The 26,318-nt window shown below is 40.8% G+C and overlaps 1 protein-coding gene across 1 annotated transcript in view; it reads left to right on the top strand.

The window, feature by feature from the left end:
- The window catches only part of DMD (dystrophin), a 2,524,637-nt gene that overhangs the window by 883,147 nt on the left and 1,615,172 nt on the right, over positions 1-26,318 (top strand). The window contains exon 12 of the mRNA XM_066577956.1: positions 21,542-21,692. Within this exon, the coding sequence (XP_066434053.1) occupies positions 21,542-21,692 (151 nt within the window). The remainder of the gene's footprint in view (positions 1-21,541; positions 21,693-26,318) is intronic.

Raw genomic sequence — 26,318 nt, 5'->3', positions numbered from 1 at the left:
CAAGACATTTTTGCAAATATGAAGCCACCCTAAGAATAGTATTTCCACATTTATAACGTGGTGGTGCTTTCCAAGTTAAATCTATGGGAGGTGCACAAATGCACGCACTATACGTAAGGGGATGTGTGTGAAACACTGCGCAATTCTGTGGACAAAAAAAAAACACATCTGGAAGTCACTGGGAGAAATAGCAATTTAAATTGGGGTGTGGTAGTGTCCCATGCACAAAAAAAACCATGCGGTGCATGCTCAAAAAGTACAGTAAAGTATGCCGATACGCATGCATAAAAGCCTCATCTATAGTGTAAATACATTGCGTTGAGGAACACGCAATTGCGCATAAACGCCCATGTAAAGCCACCCTTAGTTTATTGTTAATTGTAGGCACAGAATATGTGCATTCAGTGTGAAGGAAAATTACATCTGGAATTGGACACTACTATTCATCAAGAGAGATCATAGATAATAGTATTGGGCTCCGTTCACACGTTGCGAAAATGCAGAAAATCCGCAGGTTAAAGTTAGGCCTATGTCACATGAGTGTATGCACATTTGCACTGTGTTTTTGTGCGTTGTGTTTCTGCGTGCATTTTGGCATACTTTACTGTCCTTTTTGTGCGCACAAGATATGTGCAATTGCACATGCAAAATAACACGCTCTCAACCATTGAAAAGGCCAATTAGTTTTATGAGTTCAAAGTGAGTGCTTTTTCTCTGCAAATGCATAGGAAAATAGAGCAAGCTTTGTTTCTTTTTTTGTGGGACGCAATTGCGCATACAAATTACACACTTGTGGATGAACCCATTGAAATCAGTTGGTTCTATTTTCTGGTTATTATACGCAAAATCTTTATGACACAAGTCTTACAATACAGTTACAGCAGAAAATCCACAGCATTTTAGTTTCTCTACACATGAACAGGATTTGCTTTAATCCCATTCAGTTTGATAGTAAACGTCTGCTGTGGATAATCTGCATTGTTTCTGCGACGTGCGCACGCACCCTTAGAAATTTTATCAGATAAATCGTAAAATAATTTCATTCCTATTTTTCGTCTAATCCATTATTATAATTCTTCTTACATGAAACAAACAAACTGATAATAGAGTTGATATAATTATAGTAGAACATCATACAACCTGTTAATAGTTTTTTCTTGATCTATGGCTATGAAAACAAAACAATGATGAATTGAATCCTGTTGAGGCAATTAAAAAAAGCAATAATCATTTTCTGTTACTTTATTTCTCAAATATTTACTGCTGGTGGGATGTTGTCTGATTTATATATTAATGTTGTAATTGGGGAAATAAAATGGAAGGCGCAGCAGCCCTCCAAATGTTTTAGGCTTAAGGAGATTCTATCACCATCTTTTTGCAGCCCTCATTGAGAGCAGCATAAGGTAAAAAGTGTCTGTCACACTGATTACAGTGCTATGTCTGCTGTATGTATCTGTGCAGTGATTTTGGAGAAACTTCCATTTTATTAGTCGCATTAAGGCCTCATTCACACGGGTGTCTTTTTAGCGCAGTATAGGCGCGTAAAAAATTGCGAATAAGCCACAAAAATCATGTGAATGGATGATTTTTCACGCGCAGAAGACCTGAGCTTGATGTGCGTGAAAATCGCCCATTCACTGGAGTAGCCTGTTGCTTAAAAGAAGCGCAGCAGCTCCAGGAGGAAAGAGAGATAAAGCCCCACGGGGCTTCGGGATTTCCCCATAGCAGGGATTAAGAGAGTGGGGCTATAGGGGTTTAACCCACAGGCTGTTTTCTCTCTCCCTGTTATGGGTTAATCCCCCTTAGTCCCACTCTCTCTCTCCCTGCTTTGTGGATCCCCAAGTGATTTCCCTAAAGCAAGAAGAGAGGGGGGGGGGGGGCTACAGGGAATCCCCAAGAGATATCCCCATTGTGCAGAGAGAGAGAAGGGGTGGAGCTAGAGAGAGAAGACAGGGCTATAGGGATTCCCCATAGCAAGTAAATAGGGGGACTAGATAGCGTATCCCTCTAGCCCCGCTCTCTCTTCCACACTTTTGGGGAAGCCCTCAAACCTCGCTCTCCTCTCTCTCCTCACTATAGGGAAATCCCTTGATTAACCGGATCTTGGGGAGAGAGGTGGAGGGAGTCCCTTACTGCCCCCCACATGAGAGATTTTCAGGCACATGAAAAAAATCACACTGTCAAAACGTGAAATCGGCAACCGTTTTTGGTTGCTGATTTTTCACTCTGTTTCAAAAGGTAGGTATTGACCGATCTTTTAACAAAAAATGCTGGAAGCGTTCATAGACTCCTATGGGAGCTGAAAAAAAGGGAGGGGGAGGAAGTTTACCTCGGAAAAGAAGACAGCTGCCTCTATTTAAACTATTAAAAGTCATTAGGATTTCTGCCAATCAATGGCATTCCCTGCTGCAGCGTATTTTTTTATGCAATACACCCCTGTGAAAGGACGAGAAAACACTAATTATGTTCAGGACTCGAATGCGGCTATTCATCATTGAAGTGATTTTCGCCACGATGTAGCTGGCATACAAACACATTGCCCGTGTGAATGAGGCCTAAGGCCTAGGTTACACAATAGATTGTATTGCAGCGACAAAGGAATATTGGGGTGAAGCCCACACAAGTCCAGGCTATATTAACACTTAAATAACAAGTAGATCCAGCACTTCCAGATAAAATCCACTTGTTTATTAATACATAATGTAAAATTTGTTACAATAAGGTTCTTATAGACTTGCATCAACAAGCTTGTACAAGTGACAAGTGCAACAAATTGAAAGACAGGCAACCAGAAACCTTCTGGTGACCTAAAATATTAGACTATATTGAAAAACTGAAGAAAGAAATAAAACAGACATTATTATGACCACCACTATGCTGCAGATAAACTGCATTAATAGATTTTAAGTAAACCACTTTTATTGTTTAATCCTTTAATCGGATATCTTGTACTAGGGCAAAGGATAGAAAAAATACTCATGATTTAAGACACAGCATGTCTGAAGAAACGTACAGACATTTAGGCTGGGTTCACATGGGACGGATTTGCTGCAGAAAGTCCGTGTTTAATTTCTGTGCGGCAAATCCGCCCACGGCTCCTAATCCCAGGATAAGCCAGCCATGTGGGTGGCCAATCTGTCATGGCAAAGCAGGGCGGAACCGGTGATGCAACGCGGAATTGACAGCCACAGCATGTCAATTCTTTTTTTTTTCCATTGCGGCCTCACTCCTCTCAATGGTGAGAGAAAGTCGCAATGGAATTCCGGCGGCCAAACCGCTCCAAAACCCGCAGCGAAATGCTGCAGGTTTTGAAGCTGCGTCTCTACCGTGGAAATCTTGCAGCTATTCGGTGTGGCCAAGCCACGAGATTTCTGTGGGATTTCCGTCCCATGGGAACCCAGCCTTAGGCCTCAGTCACACGGGCGCATCGGCACCCGTACATCGGCGCCGATGCGCCTGTGTGACTGCAGGAAGGAGACGGACATACCTGCAGACGGCCGTCTCTCTGCAGCGCCAGAGGAAAGAACACATGACCGGCAATGAAGCCGGTCACATGTTCTTTCCTCCAGCGCTGCAGAGAGACGGCCGTCTGCAGGTATATCCGTCTGCTGGTGTCAGTCACACGGGCGCATCGGCGCCGGTGTACGAGTGCCGATGCGCCCGTGTGACTGAGGCCTTAAGCTGTACACTTCTTTCTTCACCTTTCTTGTGTATATATAAAGACTTGTATTTAGATATGTTTTTGTCACTGTTTCCATTCTTGCTGATCTATTCTTCTCAAACTGCCCATAATCTTAATTTCCATGTCAAAGAATCAGGTTTCTAATCAGATTTTGAAATATAAGACAACTGTTTAGAAAAGAATGTAAATAGGACTTTATGATTACAATAGACATTAGTTATTTCTTGACATATTAAAAGGTTTTACATAACAGTAATATAACTTGTTAAACTGCTATAAAGCCCGTGGGAAGTGGAGGCTAGTCTTATCTCACCTATTCCATTTCATGGAATATGTTGACCGACATCTACACTAAAACAACAACTTAAAGGGGTTGACCACTTTTGAAATATTAATGAACTATCCTTAGGATAGGTCATCACTATTTGATTGTTGAGTGTCCGCCACACAGAACACCAACATATCAGCTGTTCATCAGTCCGAGGCATTCATATATAGAGGCATTGTGTTGTGAGAAGCAGACAGCGCTATACACACCACAGCAGCCCAAGTTGCTATTGCAAGCTCTGTTTCCATGCAGTTCAATTAGAACAGTGCCTGCAACACCAACCTAGCTGACTGCAGTGTGTAAGGTGCTGTTTGCTTCCTGCAAAACCCAGCAGCTTCATACATAAGTGCACCAGTCTGGTAAATAGCTGATCATGGAGGTTCTGGATGACCTATCCTGAGGACAACCATATTAATATATCATAATGATTCTCTTATAATACCTACTGACAGCCAAATCGAGGGGCGATTACTCCCTACTGATCCTCCTCGACCTCTCCGCAGCATTTGACACTGTTGACCACAAACTCCTCCTCAGTATGCTATGCTCCATTGGCCTAAAGGATACTGCCCTCTCCTAGTTCTTTTCCTACTTTTCTGACCGCTCTTTCAGTGTCTCCTTTGCTGGCTCTACCTCCCCTCCTCTTCCCCTTGCTGTTGGGGTCCCCCAGGGCTCTGTCCTCGGCCCCCTTCTTTTCTCTATCTACACAGCCCCTATTGGACAAACCATCAGGAGATTTGGCCTCCAATACCACCTGTATGCTGATGACACCCAGCTATACACCTCTTCCCGTGACATCTCTACACCTTTACTCCAAAATATCACTAACTGTCTGTCCGCTGTCTCTAACACCATGTCCTCTCTCTACCTAAAACTAAACCTCTCTAAAACTGACCTGCTGGTATTTCCACCCTCCACTAACCGACCTCCTCCTGACATCTCCATCTCAGTGTGTGGCGCCACTATAACTCCTAGACAACATGCCCGCTGCCTTGGAGTCATATTTGATTCTGATCTCTCTTTTACCCCCTACATCCAATCTCTGGCCTGAACAAGTCAGCTGCACCTCAAGAACATCGCAAGAATCCGCTCTTTTCTCACTGTGGACACGCTAAAAACGCTTACTGTTGCCCTCATCCACTCCCGGCTCGATTATTGCAACTCGTTGCTGATCGGCCTCCCCTGCACCAGACTCTACCCTCTCCAATCCATCCTGAATGCGGCAGCCAGGCTCATCTTCCTGTCCAGACGCTACTCGGATGCCTCTGCCCTGTGCCAGTCACTGCACTGGCTGCCCGTTAAATACAGAATTCAATTTAAACTCGCCACCTTCATCCACAAAGCCCTCCACAGTGCAGCGCCCCCCTATATCGCCTCCCTCATCTCAATCCATCAACCAGCCCGGGCTCTCCGCTCTGCTAACGAAACCAGACTGAGCGTCCCTTTAATTCGAACTTCTCATTCCCACCTCCAAGACTTCTCCAGAGCAGCACCGGTCCTCTGGAACGCACTACCAAAGGATACTCGGGCAATCCAGGACTCGCAGAACTTCAGGCGTGCTCTAAAAACGCACCTCTTCAGGGATGCATACCGAATTCCCTAAACAAACCCCTCTGTACTCCGCCTGATAACATGCTCCCTGACCTACTGACTGCAATCCCTGCTAGCCATCTTAAACCGCTCCTGCAGTCATACTGTTTCTGCTGTCACACGGCTAAATGTCTGACCATTGTCTATGTGTATAGCATCCCTCACTCTCCACCTCACCATACCGTGCACATCTCCAGCCCCTTTACCCTCTGTATCACCCCATTACTTGTAGTATGTAAGCTCGTTGGAGCAGGACCCTCACCCCTATTGTTTCCATCAACTGATTACTATGTAACCGTGGCTCTGTAATGTTTGTACTTTTGTCTTTCTGTATCCCCCCTGTCTATGTAAGCGCTGCGGAATATGATTGGCGCTATACAAATAAAGTTTATTATTTATTATTATTACCCACAACATATAAGAATACATTTTTTAATGATAGATTATCCCAAAACCTTATATGCAGTACATTCCAGCCAGGAGTTTTATCAAAGTGCAGTATGTTCTAGGTATGGCATTTTTCAGCATTTGTTTTCTTCACAGACTCGTATTTAGGACTTCAAAAGCACAAGGAAAAGTGTTTGTACAAAATGTTGCAAAATAAAAAAAAAGCAACACCACAAGGTTTATTTAAAAATGTAACAAAGCCCCATAGCTAGCCTTTTACAAAGTATTTCAATATGTAGAAAAAGTTATCTCACACGGGAGACTTTAAAATACATTTAAAAAGTCTGGAAGTGTATTAAAGCTTTTACAAAAACAGTGGAGTCCCCTATTATAGCTATTTTTGTTTGGATTAATTAAAGGGGTTGTCCCGAGGCAAAACATCAAAATTTTACATTACCCCATTCCCCCTGTCACCCCTTCCCCCCCCCGGCATAAAATAGCATTTTAAAGTGGTTTTTAAACCGCTTGCTACTCACCGATGTGATGAAATATGAACATATAAAATTCTTCTCCCAAGATGGCCGCCGGTCCTTTCCCTGGGATGCACTGCGGTTTTCTCCCATGGTGCACCGCGGGTCTTCTCCCATGGTGCACTATGGGCTCTGTGCGGTCCATTGCCGATTCCAGCCTCCTGATTGGCTGGAATCGGCACACGTGACGGGGCGGAGCTACGATGACGATGCGATGACCAGCTCTCCGGCACGAGCGGCCCCATTCACCAGGCAGAAGCACGGACTGCGCAAGCGCGTCTAAAAACGCCAGAAGTCATCGGAATTAGACGGAGCCATGGAGACGTGGACGCTAGCAATGGAGCAGGTAAGTGAATAACTTCTGTATGGCTCATATTTAATGCACGATGTACATTACAAAGTGCATTAATATGGCCATACAGAAGTGTATAACCCCACTTGCTGCCGCGAGACAACCCCTTTAACACTTAATTATATTTAAGTTTACTGTGTTTATTTTATTTAGGTGATATTAACGTGCTGCTTTATAATATTCTGTCTCACATCACTGAGATTTATATCACAAGGGTAACATAACAATCGAAAATGATTACTGTAATGTAATGCTATGCACTTAGCTATTCATGTAACCCAACACTACTGTTTATCTACATTTAGACACCTCAGAAATTGTATACAGATTCCTATAATCATTATACTAGCAGATGAACTGCATTTTACTAAATCTATCCTTTGAATAATCTTTATTTGCACATATGCTCTTGCTTAGTCTCCTCTCCCTAAAATGAAATGTGCTGTAGGTTTATGTATGCCATTTGGTGTTACAAGTATCTACTAGCCAGCTGAAAGATATCATCTTACTTTGCACATTTTTATAGGTATACTTTCACAGCAGATGGATTACACATTGTTTAAATGTGAGAGATAATGAACACAAAGGACCTAGATCCTGTCTGTATTGTACACTTCGAAAAGTCTTTCAGTATTAAAGTGTTGCTCACTTTGGACAACCCCAATTCAGGGTTTCTACACCCTACAATAAACAGACTACAGGAGTGCCATTGCTGGAATAACCAGAGATTACCTGTAGTTGCCACAAAAAGCAGTTAATAAGAATTAATTTATCCTATAGTATCATTAAAGGGGTTCTGTCATTTAAAAAAAATAATCAGTTCTTACCTATTCCTTCCCCGTCAGTCTTCTTACCAGATCTTCTCCTCGCTGATTTTCTCCTGGCTCCCGCAGTCCCCCGGGTCACCTCACCGCAAGCCAGCCAGATCCTCTTCTTCCTGTTATGTAGCGTCCATTCTCCTGCCTGCAGGTCAGTGTACTCAGTTACTAGTGACGTAGCATTCACTACCTCGCAGGGAATGCTGAGCTACTTTTGAGACTTTGCATGCACGCTGCGAGTGTTCATATACTATTGCAGAGAGACAGCACGCATGCACAGTCTCTGCAATTATTCGGCATTCCCTGCTAGTGACATAGAGTACATTGCCCTGTGGGAAGGAGAATGCCGGCAATGTACGCTTCGTCACTAGAAGAAGAGGATCCGGACGGCTTGCGCTGAGGTTACCCGGGGGACTGCAGAAGCAAGGAGAAGATCAGTGAGGGGAAAATGTGGTAAGAAGGCTGCCTGGGGAGAAAGAAGTAAGTATTGAATTTTTTATTTTCTAATGACAGAAACCCTTTAAAATTATGTATTTAAAATCAGCAATGTGCATTTGTGTTCCACATAGACAAGACAATAATGAAAACTACTACATCTCCATTGAAAGGGTTATTCACCATGTACAATCCCTTCAATAAAATTGAAAGATAATTCTTTTTTTCTAGACTGAACAATGTGATGTTATTTTGAGTACATCATTTTGTTACTGTGATAAAAAGTATTACATGAATGAGTATTGGTGGAGTTAGAATATTAAAACCATACTGTGAAAGAATGTAAACAACCTCAACACAATGTCTATAAACAGCCACAAGAACTCCCACCATCCGCGGGCTTGGAAAGGACAAAAAGTCAGCCTCATCCTGTTCCCTCTTCCACTACTGTAGCCGCCTCTTCATCCATTTGCCTCATTATTCATGCAATAGCCTCCAAGCACACAGAGGTAGTTTTGTGTAAGGGCAGTAACACACCTACTTCAGGCCTCTCCTCCATAATTGATGACTGGGCTGCAGGCTTCAGAGCCAGGAGTGGGAAGTGGAGAGCAGAAGTTGAGCTGCCACCATCACCAACACCAACACCTTCACTGACACTGACTATACCCAATACTCCAGCATGTCCCAGGTTAGCAGCCAACTCTCCATTCCCCAGCACTCGGAATGTAAAAAAAAAAAACATCATAAACACAGAGCCTAAATGCAAGCATTTCATTTCTATCTGCAATGGAAATACTGTTCTTCATGCTAGCCGACAGACATTTTCCACATTATGATACCCCAAGCAAATCCACAGTACCAAATTCCCAGACACTACTTCTTAGCCCGATAAGCTGTCCCTGCCTTGTACCACCATGTAGTCCCAGGAATGTTATGCTTATGTGAGGAGAAAAGGTGCCATTGGGATAGCGGAGGGGTAGGCTTTACTTTCTTTAATTAAAGATCCTTTTACACAGAATGAGTATCTTTCGAAAAATCGTTCAAACAAGCAAAAACTAGTTATAATAGATCAGTATAAACGCAGTCAACAATGAACAAAAAATCGTTTCATTTGCATTCATCATTCACTGTAAATACAGGCATGAAAATCATCTTTGGCTCGTTCACTAATCGGTTTAAATACTAATCATTTAGTTGTTCTCATTCACTTATATAGTTCTCGTTTGAATGAGCTAACAATGTGCTGCCTGTAAAAAAGGCTGGCCAAGTGAGTGAGCAAACTCTGACATAATTTGTTCATTCAAACGACAAATCGGTCAGTTTAAAAGGACCCTTAGTCAGGGTAACCAAGTTCCACTAAAACCGTAGACCAGTGGCAGTTGCACCACTATGAAAGCAGCCAGAGTGGTGTCGCAGTGGGTGGTAGGCGATGCAGGTATCAGGATACAAAGTTGACACCAGACAAAAATATAAACTTTTATTACTTTTATTGTACTGAGTAGCTACAAAAGAAAAAGAATTATAAATGAGGTGATAGAAAAAAGGGATGTAGCTTGCTCAGTACTGTGTACTATCGCTTTCTACCGCATTTCCTGGAAAGTAAGACCTACTTCTAAAATAAGCTCAACCCTGATTTTCAGGGGGGATGGTGGCTTAAAATATAAGCCCTAGCTACACTACATAAAGAAAAAAAAAACAATACTTAGCTAGCAGGCACTGTCCGGGTTCCTCACGCTGCTCTGCAGTGTTCCAGCAGCTTGCTTCAGTCCTCAGCAGACAACAGAACATCACTTCCTGGTAATGGAGTTTGCAAACCCTGCCTTCAGGAAGCAATGGCTTTCATTGGTTCTTGAGTGCCGCAGTTCAGCCAATCAGAGCCAGTGCTCAATGAACCAATCACAGCCATTCAATGAAATGAATGTCTGTAATTGGTTCATCGAGCACTGGCTCTGAGTGGCTGAGCTGAGGGGCTTGAGAACCAATCAGAGCCATCACTTGCTGGAGGCAGGGTTTGCAAACCGCGTTACCATCAAGCAATGTTCTGTTGGGACAGAGAACTGCAAGCAAGCCTGCCCGGTACTGTGGAGACCAGCGTGAGGGACCCGGATGGCACCTGCTATACAAGTATAAGAGTTTCCCTGAAAATGAGACCCTGTGCCAATTTTAGGGCAAAAATTTATATAAGACAGGTATTATTTTCAGGGAAACACAGATTTAGGAACAACTACTTTATACTATATTCAGCAGTGATAAATAATAGTCTCAATGTTAAAAAAAGTATTTCAACTGACACGGGTATAGTACTTCACCAATATATAATAACACTGTTTAGAAGTTATAAGTGGCTTCTGTAACTGACATAAACACATCAAAGTTTCCAAAGTCTCTATATTGCACACTTCAAAGTCCCTGCTGTTCCTAAATAATTGAGCTTACACTTATCTGTTGTATTACAACTAGCAGACCTGCTTATAGTCTCTCTATTTGTGTGCACACATTCAAGTTTTTACTGAGGCTTGACCTCACTTAAGGAACATCTGGTATGCTCTACGCTATATCATGGCTAAATAGCCTCTAATGACTGTAGGTGATTCTTAATCTGAAGAACTGTAAGATAGCACTTCACTCTCTGTAGCAGTGTCACATTTCTCCTCCAGTCCTGAGGAAATTCTATTAATGCAACCACTACATGTTATGCTGTCAAATGCTGAGGGCTGACATCTGGCCATGTGCTGCATTCTAGTCCGAATAACAGAATCACAAGTAGTTAGCACCAGTGAGATACTGCAGGTCCACAGTTCATTTAGACCTCTACTGTGCTTTCCAAACTCTAAAGTGCAGCCACGCTACTTATCCAGAACATGGAGACTGTTTGTTTAGTCAAAAAGGAAGAGCATTTTGGATATTCAGTTTGGGTACCAACTGTATGCTCAGCTATCTCTATAGAGAGCTGAAAGGCTCGGTGCTTCCACTCCTCCTATGTTTCAGATATGGTCGTGAGTTGATCCTTAGGCCTGATGGGTTAATTACATAAATCACTATTAAGGATACAAGCAGAGTGATCCCGGAAAGTCACCGGCATTGCTCACTCTACCCTACAGCTTGCTTTATACCCCCAGCTTCTCACTGGACTCCAGTCATAGAACACAGGACACAAAAGGAAGAGAGAACACATCCAGGGACCCGTATTATTTCTGTAGTCCTCTATGATCTATGTGTATTAAAGAAAAAGGTACTTTTTCACAGCAGACAAAATTATCATAACTTTGCGTTACCCCTGTACAGTGGGCACCAACATCTGCCTGGATTTGCTTGGTGCTGACACCAGCCCTGCTTAAAGACTTGTTTGCTGTCCTGCAGCTATGCCACATTACACTAATTGTTGAGGTGTATGTCTACCTATACACTCAGTCTTTCACAAAGTGATGCTATTCCGGGTACAATAGGTCTGAGTGGTCGGGGAAAGTTGCTTTGTTCAGTTTTGGTAGTCCATGAAATATAGGTGAAATGGGATATAGAGCATAGAGAGAGATATTTTGGGGGGGGGGGGGGTAAGACCTCCTAAACATGTAATAAAGAATGAAGAAATATTTTTGAAATCAGGTGTGGGGTCCAATTTAAGTGTGAGGTATACATCTATATTGTCCAAAATAGATATAAATGAAGGAATATTTTGTAACGATTTTAAATATTTGTTAGAATGTTGGAGGAAGTATATCAAGTATTGTGTGGATCAGACAGATGAGTGGGAAGTATAATAATCTGAATTCCCTTTCCACTGAAATGGTTGAGGGCAGAAAATAGAACTTCTCTGAGGGCAGTAGGTTATATGCAAGATGTTGCTGAGCTCAATAATTTATTTGGTAGACTAGACTCCAAAAGCAAAAGGCCATAATAACAAACTATTAAAATCAATAATTACATTCAAATACTGAATTGTTGTATTTAACATTATATATCATATGTACATTGCACTAAGATTCCTAGCTCTGCCGTCTAATACCTCAATCCACTAAAGTATATGTAGGATATGGAACTTCTGTAGTTACATAATAGAATACGACAGAAAAAAATGTACATGCATACAGGTATATATATAAAATCAGAAACGAAACGGGACATATGCAGCAGGTTCTAAAAGATATCCTTGTTGCCCTGCATGCACTATGGGTTCTGTTTATATCAATCTGTCAGCCACTTGATAATTTGGCAGGTTTATATATTCTCTGTTACTAGTTTGAAGGGTACTGATCCCAAATGAACAAGGCATGTCAGATGGGCTCATGGTTGATTGAGCAGGATGTGGCAGTTTAGCATTAGTCCTTTTCTGTACTTCAGCTTAAGGCAAAGTGATTTTGTGTGGAAATTCTCTTTATACACTCTGGCATTTTCACTGAGCAACTAGCAAACTGTCTGTAAGTCTTCAGAGTATAGATGATAATATAGTGTTTTTGTATTGCTTGTTTTTTCTTTGTATTTATAAATATAGGGACATTAAATGAGCCTTAGTTAAGATTAGTTAGTTACATTAACTTTCTCGTATAACTGAGTTTTAAGAGTTCATTCATACAAATTTACCATATGATTCATAATTAGGCTAGTGCCAACTCAATTCCTATATAGATTATTGCCCAGACATCACAGAGACCACCAGGCAACAAGAATATGCATAATTTGAAGCTTCTGTGCCTTGATGCAAAATCTGTAGCAGAGCAGAGCCCCACAACTACTATGAGCCATTAATAACGCTTGTGTCTTCTTATGGGGCAAAAGAGCCTTTGGATCTTCTCAAATATCAGGGCCTGGGCCAAGATCAAAAGGAAGAGAGATTCAAAAACTTGAATATTTCAAAAAATCTTTTTTTTATTGAAGTATATCAAAATTGAGACCCACTTTCTTTATACTCACAGTATAGGCCCTGATTGATCAAGCTAGGCATTTTCTACAAATAAGGTTGTTCTTAAGAATAAACATTTTACTTTGTTGAAACAAAATTAATAAACAGTTCTTATATTGATATTGGAACTGATGTTTGTATATAGAGGGTTTTGAATAAAATGTATCTGGTAACATTGAAATATTTATAGAAATTGCAAATTTGGGTTTGTCAGATGCTGACATTTGCTATGCAAGGTTTTTAGCTTTCCTTTTAGATTTTAAGCAATGTAATGACATGTTAAATATTGGTAGTGTCACTACATTGCAATACAGCATTAGTTATATTATAATAAAAGGTCCAATGACAGGTGTCAGACTCCCATTTATACAGGACATTGTCTTTGACTGCTTTCTTTGGCCCAAAACCTGGAGAACCCATCAGTCTCACTGACAGATTCTGCAAAAACTTGAGTCCTTCAGCTTATAATGAAAAACTATACACCATACTTGTAGGAGGAAAATTGTTACATTTTTTAAAAATTCCAATTGCAAATATTTTCTTTGCATAAAAATACATCAATTTAAAAACTGTAGAAACATCTATACAGCCTTTAAAAGCTACATATATCGTTTACAAAAACACACATGTATTAGCAGAAATGCATTCAAGAAATAAACCAATGATCCATAGTTTGTAACATAGTAACCTAGTAGCATAGTTTGTAAGGCCGAATGAAGACAGTGTCCATCTAGTTTAGCCTGTTATTAGAATATAATATTAAAAATTCGACTTTGATGGGACCAGCTCTATTTTTTAGAGGCAACAATGACACAGAATAGGACAAGTAGAATAAGCCCTATAACAAATAGCAATAATGACAGCAGCAGTAGTTTAAAACTCTGTAGTCTGATTGGATTGGTTGTTTTTTTTCCAAAATAGATTTATAGATTTAGTTTTTAATTACACATCTCAAATATGTAATAATTGTTGGAAACAATTACATCCACTGTTTACCAAGATTGCACCCCCATCTTTTACTCATTCGGCTAAAGGCCCATTTATACGCAAAGCTAATCTTTCAAACGACTGAAAGATTGAAAGATTTTGCGATCTATTTGCATAAAGTCTTAATGGCTATTAACACTTTATCATCTTCATTTACCTGTAAAAGGTCCTCCAGGAGCTGTTTGCAGAGCCCAGTGTGGGATTAATCACACACCCAGCTGTGCACACAGCTGCATTGTACTGCTCGCAGTTGCCAACAAATTACAACACTATCTTCTGACACCTGTGGAGATAACAACGTGCGGTCTATTGAGAGGCACTTTATTTCTCAGTGTCTGAAAGATAGATTTTAAGTTTACCTTAAAATCATCGTTCAAACAAAAATTGCACAATGCCCACATTTACATGTAATGATTATCGCTCATTTTTGGTCATTTGAACGAATTTTGAGTGATAATCGGTACGTGTAAATGGGCTTAAGTATAACAAGTTTGGTTTCTAAATATCTAGTTAGTGCTATAGAGACCCAATCAAAGACCTACTTTAGTGAGGTCTGTTTTAGTATCAAAATATACTTGAAAACCTTTTCTTTCCTGAAGGCTACCATTGCCTTTTACTGTAAACTTGAAATATAGTTGTTTGCCATATTTATTATATAAAATTATAGACTTAATATAATGTACCAGTCTTTCCAACAACACACCTGTCATTGTTTCTTAATTCTGGGAGCTTTGGACAAATGATACCTGTCACCATAGGTTATTATGATTATAAACAGGCAGAGAACCATGTGATGCCGTGAAGGAAAAATCAACATTTATGCTCTAAATCAGAAATGAATTAGGATCTTTCCTCCTGGCATTGTTCAGTTCTGTGAGCATTCTTCATATGCCCTTTTCAGTGAAATGTGAATGTTCTAAAAACAGTGACACATTGAGTTTTACTCACACAGTAATTTGACCCTCAGATCAGGTAATCAAAATCAGACAGACATAGTTAAATTTCAATAATTATTATGACAAAGAATGTATTGCCACAGTTAGAGAGATTGTCTAAGTTATTTGTAGGTATTAATTAATCTTCTAGGAAGCAATAGTTTCTGAATAGTATAGGGGACTTGTAACTCATAGCAGGTTGGTTATGCGGGCATATGGGAAAGACCCTATGTCGTAGAGATGTAAAAGTGTTAAAGTGCAGATATTGTTGTTCACTACTCAGCACATCTGTTGTGGTGTGTTGGCCATAATCAGGAGGTGGACCAAGATGGCCTCAATCCATGTGACCACATCATCGGTGCATGTTCCATGTCATTCAGGTCTGGGCACCGATAAGTGCCTTCTTCCTGTCACTACAGAAATCCCCTTAGGTGTCATCTGTTGGAAATTCCTCAATGGGCCATTCTTCACACTGATTGGCTGATTGGGAGATATTTTTCTACATGGCTAATCATCCCTAGTTGTTGTTTTTGTTAGCTGTTTAGTCATTCATGACCCTTGGCAACCCTAAAGGTGAGCTCCTTCCATGTTTTTCAGTTTTGCACTGTGTGATATCTATGCCAGTATCAGTTTTGACAGTATCAACCATCGTGTCCTTTGGCGGCTAGGTGTTCTTTTGCCACTAATCAGTCCAAGCATTATAGATTTTTCTAGCAACTCTGCTCGCATTACATGGCCAAAATACGTGAGTCTGAGAAGTGTATTTATCTTTGCCGCGCCTCTATAGGAATGCTAGTTATTTTCCTGCCTGTGGTATTTGGTAAAGCAGCAGACTCCTGTCAGCTAAGTCCTTGTAGCTATTTATATGCATTATATACATTACTCTTTCCTTCTGCATTGATCCTCCCCTCTATTCCCTATCTAGGGACAGTCTAGGCCCCCAGGTTCCTGACATGGGGCTCCCCTTATCAGTGCAATTGCCTTGCTTTTAGGCAGAGTGTGCAACTCCAAAGTTGGTTAGGGATAGCATTCCCATTCCCATATTTCTGTTACCGGTATTTGCCTATTTTCTTCTCCCTACTTTCTATGTCTGTATTGCTCCTTTGTGGACATTTACTACTTCTTGGTCTGGAGTGTTGGTGACATCCATGAGGGGTGTTATAGCTGCACCCTGCATGAACATTATTGTTTATTACATTAATACTATAAAGAACCTTTCACACAGTCAGAATTAGCCCATTAGACACACTGCAACACGCAATTAATTCTGCACCAAAATCCACGGGGCTACCTGCAGATTTGTATGTGGAATTGAAAATGGCTTGAATCCTCCTGAAATTCTGCATGAAAATCTATAGTTAGACCTGGAGACTTTAGTTTGGAAATCCGCAACAACAGCTCTAGCTGCGACTTGTGGTGCATCCTGATGGAATAATTCAGCCCTTAATAAGATAATGCACTATATGCTCATGGTATGATTTTTTGACTGTTTAATCCAGTCATTTGACAAATAAACAATAACAAACTAATGATAGTGGCATGCATTTAGTCATAAAAGTTTCCAAACTAAAGTTTGGAATGAATAACATATTACATGATTGATACCAAATATAAAATGCTTACACGAAGATCAGTGGTGTTTTTATTTATTAATGAATTTTGATTCAGTGATCTATTATTTCCAAGCCTTCCATTAGTAAAACTTACTCCATAAATCCATTGTAGATATGCTTTAGCAAATTCATCTTTACATTGTCAATCACCTTCAACCCTGCTCTGGATTAGATGAAGAAGCAGCTGTACTTTCGCAGCCTAAGGCAGTGTTATAGCAGATGACAGCGCATTTATGCACAATGGTTTGAATTTAGAACATTGGTATGCAAACACAGACAAATCAGAATCAGGATAAAACAAATTAGAATGACGTAAATATTCTTTTTCCAACTGCGAATTTATGTTACTTACTTTACAGACACTAACATTGAGGCTAGAGCTATGCAGTGACTTTGTGCTACAACTGCATTTACTGACATTGGGTTGTATGTTGCATGGCAATACTACAATCTTTGGCTGTGCAACATGTGTCACAGCTCTGGTCGCTGTGTAGCTCTAGCCTTACTGGTATATGAAAACTAAGATATCGAAGATAGTTGATCGGTTGAATCTGATATTGGTTGCTATAACTTTCTGTTCACCATTTCTTGAGATTAGTGCATTCTTTTCAATACAGTAGATGCCCATAAAAAAGGTGTTATGAGCAATTTTCCAAGTTCTTTACTATACAATACTTTATCTCAGGTGCATAGGTAAAGACTCATAGACCGTGGTACAAAAGTCCCCCCTGCACACCACCATGCCGCGACTGAATGGATCACGCCACCATTCTGTTACTGAACAAAGCACGCTGCCATGCCGTGACTTGATAACACTAATGTAAAAAAAAACACTATGGAAATTCTGAAATAACAAGCATACTTTTCATGTGTCCCTCCTATATATTATGACCCCTACCTATGTTCTCCATGTATCCTATGAACCCCCTGCATCTCCCACTCCTATATACTGTCTTTACAGGTAGATTTAACTCCTTAGTGACCACCCAATTTTTTTTCTACCTCCTGGCCTGCTGGGCTTTAATTTCTGAGGATGTAAAAATATGCTTCCTCTGGAGATTAAAGCCATGCAGGCTCTAGACGTGACAGCTCCATGCTGTCAGTTACTGGAGTTAACTGACATCCTGGAGCTGTCATCCCGGGCCACAGGATTCCCCTCCTGGTCGCGTGATCACCGCTGATCGCATTAAAGTCAATGCAAAGTAAATAAAAGTTAAAGTTTCAGTTGCCCTTTTGGATCGGATCCGTAGGGGAAGCTGAGGATACTTAACCCTGTCCTCCGTGATGTCCCTCGGCATTCTGATCCTCCAGGACCTGAAGCCAGATGTCATTAAGTCATATGCACGCACAGAGGGCTGGAGGCCCTGGGAAATTTAAAGACTCCCTGCTCCTGGCTAGTATGAGTAGCCAAGAGTAGGGTCTGTCACCGGGAGCCACTGTATGCGGTTCCCAGTCACATAATCGCTGCTATTCAATGGATAACAGTGATCATGTAAACGTTTTTTTTAAAAAAAGAAAAAAAGTTTGTTTCATCTCCCCTCATGGATCATATCCAGAAAGAAGATTAGGGCCACAATGGGTATGTATTTTAACACAGGACAAACAGGGGTATCCATTTTGGGGTGAAAGTCTTCATTCATATATGTGGTGTATAAAAAAACTATTTTTAAAATGACACAGTTGCCAAAAAAGCAAAAAACGTAATTTTCTCCTTCTGCTTTGGTTTGATTTATTCAAAAACTGTGGAGTCCAAATTGAGATGAATTTGTTATGGGGTCTAGTTTTCAAAATGGGGTCATTTGTGGGGGTTCTCTGTCGTTTTGGCCGCTCAAGGGCTCGACAATTGGGCAATGAGGCCTAAAACCCCTTCAAGCAAAATGTCTGTTCTGAAAACCACTGGCTGCTCCTTTCGGTTAGGGTCCTGTTGTGCATACAGACATAATATTAGGGCCACAATGGGTATGTTTCTGAACATGGGACAAATGGGGGTATCCATTTTGGGGTGGAATCTTTATTCCTATGTGTGGTGTACAAAAAAAACATTTCTAAAATGATATAATTGCTAAAAAAATAAAAATCGTAATTTATTCCTTCTGCTTTACTTAGATTCATTCAAAAACTGAGGAACTGAGCCGCTCTCAGGCTATGTGACCAATGAACGGGACATCATATGCCTGATAAGAGGCCACAGAGTCCACTCCAGGGCTCTTCAAGCAGCTGATCATCAGGGATTCCAATAGGCAGATTCCTGCTAATCAGCTTTTAATGACTTATCCTAAGAATAGGTCATCAATAGTTAAAGGGGTTGTCCCGCGCCAAAACTGTTTTTTTTTTTTTCAATAGCCCCCCGATGCAGGGATAAAAAAAAAAACGGGTAGTACTTACCCGAATCCCCGCGCTCCGGTGACTTCTTACTTACCTTGTGAAGATGGCCGCCGGGATCTTCACCCTCGGTGGACCGCAGGTCTTCTGTGCGGTCCATTGCCGATTCCAGCCTCCTGATTGGCTGGAATCGGCACACGTGACGGGGCGGAGCTACGAGGAGCCGCTCTCTGGCACGAGCGGCCCCATTCAGAAGGGAGAAGAAGGGACTGCGCAAGCGCGTCTAATCGGGCGATTAGACGCTGAAGATTAGACGGCACCATGGAGACGGGGACGCCAGCAACGGAACAGGTAAGTGAATAACTTCTGTATGGCTCATAATTAATGCACGATGTACATTACAAAGTGCATTAATATGGCCATACAGAAGTGTATAACCCCACTTTGTTTCGCGGGACAACCCCTTTAAGTGCTGTAAAACCCCTTTAACACAACACCAGTAAAGCCCCATTTAGACACATAGATTATCGTTCAAAATTCGTTATAACGATAAAAGTGGGGCTGGAGATGTGCACGGTATGGCGAAATGGAGAGTGAAGGGTGTTATACACATAGACAATAGTCAAATTGGGTCGTATACTGGATGAATCGGTATGACTGCAGGGGGCGGTTGATTACAGCTAGCAGGGATTGAAGTCTGTAGAACAGGGGGCATGTTACCATGGTTTAGGGGATATGGTATGCTTCCCTAAAGAGGTGTGTTTTTAGAGTGCACCTAAAGTTTAGTGTGTTAGGGATTGCCTGGATAGCTTTGGTAGTGCACCAGAAAAAATAGAATATGCAGCAGCACCCCTCAAAAGCCCGTAATACGGGGTGGGAGAAAAATAGCAGCAATAGTAGCGTGCACGCTGGGTCTGAGCCCAAACTTTTCAATGAGCCCTATGGATATCAAAATATACAAACGACAAAGGGGCCAGCAGCACGTACAAAAGATGCTTGATGTAAGGAGGAAATCCACCGCGTAGTCAAGAGGTAGAAAAAAGCATACCTTTATTAGATATCCCAGATAAACCACGGACAGCAGCAATGTTTCGGCTTTTGGTTAGCCTTTGTCAAGCTTTGACAAAGGCTAACCAAAAGCTGAAACGTTGCTGCTGTCCGTGGTTTATCTGGGATATCTAATAAAGGTATGCTTTTTTCTACCTCTTGACTACGCGGTGGATCTCCTCCTTACATCAAGCATCTTTTGTACGTGCTGCTGGCCCCTTTGTCATTTGTAGCTTTGGTAGTGCATTCCAGAGGACTGGTGCTAATCTGGAGAAGTCTTGGAGGCGGGAATGAGAGGTTAGAAATAAAGGGGCACTTAATCTGATCTCGTTAGCAGAGCAGAGGGTGCGGGCTGGGTGGTAGATTGAGGTGAGGGAAGCAATGTATGACAGTGCTGTGCTGTGGAGAGCTTTGTGGATGAGGGTGGTGAATTTGAATCAAATTCTGTATCTAACAGACAGCCAGTGAGGTGACTAGACCAGGGCAGAGGTGTCTGGGTAGCGGCTTCTATAGGTACAGTATTGATATCTACCATATATACTCGAGTATAAGCTGTGTTTTTCAGCACAGAAAAAATGTGCTGAAAAAGCCCCCCTTGGCTTATATTTGAGTGAAGTAAAAAATTTGTAAAAACTTCAATACTCACCTGTTAGCTGGCATCTGTGTCCCCAGCGCGATGCTGTCCCCGGCCATGCAACAAGCCTGCTTCTGTCTTCTTCCAGCTGTCATCTCCCTGGTTTGGTTTTGAAATCCCCGCAGTCAGCGCTGTGTGAGGAAGCACTGTGATTGGATCGAGCGCCGGCCAATCACAGCCAGCGCTCGTTAAACCAATCACAGCCATTCAGTGATGTCATTCTCCAATCACAGCGCTTCCTTACACAATGTTGATGACGGGGATTTCAAAACCAAGCCAGGGAGATGACAGCGGGGAGAAGGTTGAAGCAGTTTGCCGCACGGCTGGGGACACAGAGGCCGGCTGAGAGGTGCGTATTGCTATTTTTTTACCTAGTTTATACTTGAGTATAGCTTGGCTTATACTCGAGTCAATAAGTTTTACCAATTTTTTGTAATACATGTACTATATTGACTTAGAACTGTGCTGCAAGTGCATTAGTGCCACTTACCTGTAAGGTACTGCTGTCTATCTGTACTTCATGTACTACTCTATTATCTGCTATTGCTGCATCAGGTCAAGGTGATTCCTTTTTATCTTTATTACAAACATTGTGTACTGTACCTGACCATGGAAAGGTTCCTGACCTCCACATAAAAATTCATTCTGTACTTCTCAGTGGCTCTTCCTATTCTCCATATGCACTGTAAGAGTTTTTTGGTTCCTTTTATTGGTTGACAATTTGTGGGCTTTTGATCCAATGATTTGTTTCCTTAGAGTTATGTTCTACAGTTACAGTTTTCTCAGATTATAATATTCTCCTCAGAGCAAATTAATATGGTTATTCGAGGGACCACTGCATTTTTGATAGAGATCAGCTTCTGGAAGAAATAAATACTTACAAACTTGTGAAAATGATGCATTAATGTTTGCACCTATTTATCTTTCTCAATTCATTTGATATTAAGTAAATATATCTAATTGTATCTTATTATCTAATTTTAGTTTGCACAAAACATTGATGGAGCTTCAGAATCAACAACTACAGCAGTTAAGTGATTGGCTTTCACAAACAGAAGCAAGAACAAGGAGGATGGAGGCTGCAATTCTGGGCCCCGATTTGGAAGATATAAAGCGTCAGATAGAAGATCACAAGGTTTGAACAGCTGTTTATTCACTTGCAGTATTATTTGGTATTTTTGACTATTAGTATTTTATAAGTAGGAGTATTTTTTATAGTTATTTCCTTTGATTTCAGTATAGTATACACATATGCTTTATTTAGTGCCTCCTGATGTAGGTGGTAAAATATGGTGATATTTTCAAAAGTTTGCTACTTACTTAAAATTTCTTCGCAGATCAAGTATATGTACTGGTTAAGTGAATCTTTTGCAGTTCATCAATTCACTATAAGTTTGAAATACAGTCTCCCATGTATAAGTAAAGCTTTACCAATGCAAAACCATTGTTATGGCCATTGACATCTCTTACCTCCTCCTGCCTTCAGGCATGATTGGTTCTATACCGCTCATGTTACTTTCTGCAGATGCCACATTCTGTCTCTTGCCTGTTACTTCTGATTGGAAGGTGACCATGTGATGGGGTCTGCCTTTTAAAGAGTCAGCATATGCACCTACTTTCTAATCCCCATCCAATTCGGATAGACTCCAGTCTATTTAAGGAACCGTTCCCCATTGAATAGTGCCTGAGCCAATAGCCCTTTACTGTGTTAATCTGCTAGACTATTTCTGCCTGATCTCTACTGGGTTTTGACTGGTGCCTGCCCTACTTGGCTTGCCTTATCTTGACTTCAGCTAGTTTACTGATCAGGATTCTTCTATGTTCTGCCTTCCTCGACCTATGGCCTGCTTCTTGACTGCATAAGAGATCCACCTGTCCTAACCTTGGCTCTTTTTGTCAACTACAAGAAGTCTAAACCATTCGTTGCCATGTTACTGAAGAATTCTGACAGTCCTGACCATTGCTCTGTTCTTTGACTCTGAATCCATCTATAATTTCTGGTACTGTGCTACAATATTCCAGACCCAGTTGCATCAGCTGCCTCTTAACTGAGACAATTTTTGTGGTGGTCATCTGTGGATCCTCATAGTGAAGACCAGATCCCAACTGCTGGAGTTAATGGGTGAAAAGTGAGTGTCTCGAGGTACACCCCTAGATACAGCCCTAAGTCAAATTGGTTTAGAGGCACAGCGGATCCACTTCCGCTGTGTGACAACCATTTTGTTTTACAACTGATCAGCTGATGAGAATATACAGTAGTTTTATCCTTATGCAAATCAACAGCTAAACCACCATAATCTGGGTTTCAAGGGGATTATACTTGTGTTGGCAACAGTTTTTTGACAGTAGATTGGTGTCTTTATGCTGCATATTTTGGACTGACATTTATTATTTGTTTGTGTAAAAAGGGATAAAGTATATTTTGATCGCTAAACATAGAAAATGGGCAAGGTTAAAACAAAGTCAAACTTCTCAAAACATTAATTACAGTAATACCAAAGCTGACTGTACCCAAGCTGTGGTTGGCTTCTTTTTCATCACAACTCTACGCAATGATCGTCTGTCTCTGTAACTCACACATTTCCATCCAGCTGTTGTTTGTTGAATGCAGTCTTTGCAGGCTTACTGCATGGTACGTACTGTATGTGATACAGCAAAAACTTCCACTACCTTTGTTACAGAGGCCCCCCCATATGGGCCCCAACAATTTGACGGCATTGAAATTCCGTCAGCTCTGCCATGATTCACTCACAACTGCGTAGAATGCTGTCTCGAAGACAAATAACACTTACCACATGTTTGCGCTATTATACAGAAAATTGCATCACACAACAACTACAGCATCGCCTACTAACTCTGCTGTAGTAAATATGTTTGATTTCCAGACCATTAGGAGGGATCTACATGGGGTTTTAATCATTAGCTAAAAATCATATGGGTAAAATTTATTGGTAGTATTGTGAAATGTGATTTAGAATCCCTTGTAACTCAAGGCATGCATTTCGTATGGTGTATCCATATTTTTGTCTACCCCCTGTAGGTCTACATGTCTTCATTAGAAAGACATAACACAGCAAGTTATCTGTATTAGACGCCGAGATTAATTACTGATACAGAATTATAGTTTTCCCTTAAAATGAGGACAATTAGCAACTACCTCTTGAAGGACTGTCATCATTACAGACATTTATGGCATATCCACAGGACACTGTCCCACCTGATGAGGCAACAATCACTCGTTGTATCCAGACAGGAAATTAAGGGATTGGTGACTGTTAGGGATGAGCGAGCGTACTCGGAAAAGCACTACTCGCTCGAGTAATTTGCTTTATCCGAGTATCGCTGTGCTCGTCCCTGAAGATTCGGGTGCCGGCACGGAGCGGGGAGAGCGGGGAGGAACGGAGGGGAGATCTTTCTCTCCCTCTCTCCCGCCCACTCTCCCCTGCTCCCCGCTGCGACTCACCTGTCAGCCGCAGCGGCACCCGAATCTTCAGGGACAAGCACAGCGATACTCGGATAAAGCAAATTACTCGAGCGAGTAGTGCTTTTCCGAGTACGCTCGCTCATCTCTAGTGACTGTACATATGTCCATTGACCTCTATGGGAGTTCTGGATACAATTGAGCATTGTTTCTAATAACATACATACCGATTAAATGAAGGTTTATATTATAGAGACTTTAACTCATATTTGCTATCAATGGCATGTATTAAACCAGTCAAAGCGGGGAGAAAAGTTGTCAAAATTTGTGTCAATTGTATTAAAGGGTGTACGGCTTGATGCCTTTTTACTCTCTGAGTTACTGAATGTCTGTTATGAATGGAAATAGATTTGTGCCATAATTCTTCACTCTGTTTAATACATTGGGAGAACATGGACACTTTTTTCATTATTTTAAAAATTTTGCAAGTGAGGAAAAAGTCATAACAATATTGTGAAAATTCTTTACACCTTCCAATGTAACTTTAAAAAAGGCATATTTTATTACTACAATTGGCATAAATACATTTTAAATGTAGACTTTTAACTTTACCTTCTACATCTATCTGTAGCCTCATACCATGCATAATAAACCGAAAACTGGAGAACACAGTACAAAACAATTTTTGGCTTTTGTAGCTTACATTAGGTACCATAGCCTAGGAACATTTTTCTCCCACACTATCTTCAATCATTATAATATTCATAGCAGAAAAGTCTCTTCTCTACTGCTGGTTTTTATGTTACTAGCTTTTACAGAAAATCTGGAGCTTGTGAGTGATAACTGCCTAAAATGCAGAATGGATATGTTCCTGGGTAATAACTATTTTTGCCTCTAGGCATGGTGTGGTGAAAATTCAGGACTTTTGGATACATGTGGTGCAAAATTACGGGTTGGTGGGAGCAGAGAATGAATTATCACACAGAAACATTTTTTTGCACCTGATGCAGAAAAAAAAATCACAACAATACTTTAGAAGTGATCATAAGAAGTAGCTCGATATGATATTTCTATATATACTCCCAAAGATCTTTTTTTCAGAGCTTCCATCTGATTATAATTATAGAACAGCTCAGTGTCATATCTCTAAGTGCTCAGCTAGAAGAACGGTATAAAAGCAAAAAAATCAACATTCTACTTTTGGATAACCTACCATATTATATTATTTGTATTTTCATACTTTAATACTGCCTCCACATCTTTTAAGGGAAGACCTTTTAAAATAGAGAATTGCAACACCTAATATCACATAAAAAATGAACTAATTTACACTTTAGTGGTAATATGTTAGGGAATAGATATTCGATATATAAAGAGAATTTGTCACCATGGAAATCCCACTAAACTACTGTAATGGCTGGATAGAGCAAAAGACACAAAATCTGAATATGTGACTATTATGTTTCTATTCACTTGCATCCCCTAAGTAATCCTTCATTAGGTCTAAGCACTGTATACTAATGTACACAGAAGACTGCTGAACTCTGAAATGTAATGGAGAAGACTCCAAGCGCTTCATGAAATGGGCTAATTGTAGGATTACAGCCGTGAATGCAAGTGAGTTGAAAAATTAAAATTAGACATTCTTAATCTGTTTCTTTTGAGATATTATAGTGGGTTAAGGGGTTTTCTGTGGTGACATCCCTTTGAATAGTGCCTATGACAGTGTTTCACAACATTTTTCGACTTACATCATACCTCGTCAAGAAAATTTTTATTTGCCACACCCTTGCAAAAAAAATTCTCCCTCCCCAAGGCACCCCTAGGAGCTTCTCACAGTACCGCAGGGTGCCACAGTGCCCTAGTTGGGAATCACTGGTCTATGGTGCTAGTGGCTGAGAGGGATCATGTACCTATTTTATCAACACATACAATATTCTGGAAAAATTAGCATAGAGGGGTACACTGAGCTTTGTATACAGCAAATACTCCTCTCCTCCTAAACCAGGAGTCTGCTGAGCTGATTAGTGGATTCAGTAGAGGGTTTCTTGTCTACTTTGCTACTGCAAAGCAAGTAATGGGACTGCTGTTAAAAGCTCAGAGCAGCAGCTCGCGCAATATAACTACTCCTTAATCATGTACACAAATGGAAATAGGAAGAAATATACTATTAGAATCTAGTTCAAACTAGTAAAAAATATATAGGTGATGCATGGCTTCCAAATGGATTTTTGGATTAAAATAATCATTCAAAGTAACATGGTCCATAACTGCTTACCTGTTCAATTTCTATGAATGAAGGCATGACTATTCACTAAAGAAAGAGAAAGCTGTAAAAGA

The sequence above is a fragment of the Eleutherodactylus coqui genome, chromosome 1 (genome assembly GCF_035609145.1).
Source record: "Eleutherodactylus coqui strain aEleCoq1 chromosome 1, aEleCoq1.hap1, whole genome shotgun sequence".
Taxonomy (NCBI): domain Eukaryota; kingdom Metazoa; phylum Chordata; class Amphibia; order Anura; family Eleutherodactylidae; genus Eleutherodactylus; species Eleutherodactylus coqui.
Note: the sequence above shows the minus strand (reverse complement) of the source record. Positions and strands in the feature narration are given on the sequence as shown.